The 2218-nt window shown below is 68.4% G+C and overlaps 1 protein-coding gene across 1 annotated transcript in view; it reads left to right on the top strand.

Annotated features, from left to right (window-relative positions):
* The first annotated feature begins 314 nt into the window (after window positions 1-314).
* Window positions 315-2218, top strand: part of MN1 (MN1 proto-oncogene, transcriptional regulator) — a 53254-nt gene continuing 51350 nt past the window's right edge. Inside the window, exon 1 of the mRNA XM_026447975.1 lies at window positions 315-2218. This exon is cut by the window's right edge and continues 2238 nt beyond it. Coding sequence (XP_026303760.1) covers window positions 610-2218 — 1609 coding nt within the window. The 5' untranslated portion in view covers window positions 315-609.

The following is a 2218-nucleotide window of genomic DNA, read 5'->3' as shown; positions in this document are numbered from 1 at the left end:
CGGGGATTGTGCGAGCGGATCGTGCTCGGTGGAGGCTCGGGCTGCGGGGCGCGGGGACTCCGGGGGGCGGGGGGAGGGACCGCTCTGTCGGTGCCCGGCGCTAGCTGCGGCTTTGAAGGGTCTCCCTCCCCTGCCCTTAGCAGCTCTGCCACGGACTCCTGGAGGCTGCAGGCGGCGTCCTGGGGGCTCCCCAACAGACCCAATCGGACTTGAGAAGGTGATCGCTCTGCTCTCCCAACCCCCTTCCCTCCCTATTCCCCCCACTTAACTTTTTGTCTCCGTTCATCCGCGGCTTCGTCCCCTCCCCGCAGACCCACCCGCGGCTGTGACAACCGCCTGGGGCATGGGCCCCCCAACACGGCTCCTAGAGGCCCCGCGGCCTCGCAAGATGTGAGAGGCCCTCCCCGGGCAGAATCGGAGCTTCGGGAGAGGAGCTGATACCCGCCCCCCGTCCCCCACATCAGGCGGGGTGGAGGTGCGCGCTGAGCCCCCGCGGTGCTGAGCGTCCCGGAGCGCCCAATCCTGGGCTGGAACGAGTAGCTGGCCGGAGGCGCGCCGCGGAGAGCAGGCTGTCATGCCCTATTGATCTCCCTCTGCCCCCCGCCAAGTATGTTTGGGCTGGACCAATTCGAGCCCCAGATCAACAGCAGGAACGCTGGCCAGGGCGAGAGGAACTTTAACGAGACCGGACTGAGCATGAACACCCACTTTAAGGCCCCGGCTTTCCACACTGGGGGGCCCCCTGGCCCTGTGGATCCTGCCATGAGCGCGCTGGGCGAGCCCCCGATCTTGGGCATGAACATGGAGCCCTACGGCTTCCACACGCGCGGCCACTCGGAGTTGCACGCAGGGGGGCTGCAGGCGCAGCCTGTGCACGGCTTCTTTGGCGGCCAGCAGCCTCACCACGGCCACCCGGGAAGTCACCATCCCCACCAGCATCACCCCCACTTTGGGGGCAACTTCGGTGGCCCGGACCCGGGGGCCTCGTGCTTGCACGGGGGTCGCCTACTCGGCTACGGCGGCGCAGCCGGAGGCCTGGGCAGCCAGCCGCCCTTCGCTGAGGGTTATGAGCACATGGCGGAGAGCCAGGGGCCTGAGAGCTTCGGCCCGCAGCGACCTGGGAACCTCCCGGACTTCCACAGTTCGGGTGCCTCCGGCCACGCCGTGCCGGCCCCATGCCTGCCGCTGGACCAGAGCCCTAACCGAGCCGCCTCCTTCCACGGCCTGCCCTCCTCCAGCGGCTCCGATTCCCACAGCCTAGAGCCCCGGAGGGTGACGAACCAAGGAGCCGTCGACTCGCTGGAATACAATTACCCGGGCGAGGGGCCCTCGGGACATTTTGACCTGTTTTCGCCCTCTGACTCCGAAGGGCAGCTGCCTCATTATGCAGCGGGTCGCCAGGTTCCCGGGGGCGCTTTCCCGGGCGCCTCGGCCATGCCCAGGGCTGCGGGCATGGTGGGCTTGTCCAAAATGCACGCCCAGCCACCGCAGCAGCAGCCGCAGCAGCAGCAGCAACCCCAGCAGCAGCAGCAGCATGGTGTGTTCTTTGAGAGGTTCGGTGGGGCCAGAAAGATGCCTGTGGGTCTGGAGCCCTCAGTGGGCTCCAGGCACCCGTTAATGCAGCCTCCCCAGCAGGCCCCGCCACCCCCTCAGCAGCAGCCCCCGCAGCAACCGCCACAGCAGCAGCCGCCGCCGCCACCCGGGCTTCTAGTCCGACAAAATTCGTGCCCGCCTGCCCTCCCTCGGCCCCAGCAGGGCGAGGCGGGCACGCCCAGCGGCGGCCTGCAGGACGGAGGCCCCATGCTGCCCAGCCAGCACGCGCAATTCGAGTATCCCATCCACCGGCTGGAGAACCGGAGCATGCACCCTTATTCCGAGCCTGTTTTCAGCATGCAGCATCCTCCTCCGCAGCAGGCGCCCAACCAGCGGCTGCAGCATTTCGACGCGCCCCCCTACATGAACGTGGCCAAGAGGCCGCGCTTCGACTTCCCGGGCAGCGCGGGAGTGGACCGCTGCGCTTCGTGGAACGGCAGCATGCACAACGGCGCTCTGGATAACCACCTCTCCCCCTCCGCCTACCCAGGCCTACCCGGCGATTTCACACCGCCTGTGCCCGACAGCTTCCCTTCGGGGCCGCCCCTGCAGCATCCGGCCCCGGACCACCAGTCCCTGCAGCAGCAGCAGCAGCAGCAGCAGCAGCAGCAGCAGCAGCAGCAGC

Source organism: Piliocolobus tephrosceles, chromosome 19, assembly GCF_002776525.5.
Source record: "Piliocolobus tephrosceles isolate RC106 chromosome 19, ASM277652v3, whole genome shotgun sequence".
Taxonomy (NCBI): Eukaryota; Metazoa; Chordata; class Mammalia; order Primates; family Cercopithecidae; genus Piliocolobus; species Piliocolobus tephrosceles.
This window is presented reverse-complemented; position numbering and strand designations above follow the sequence as displayed.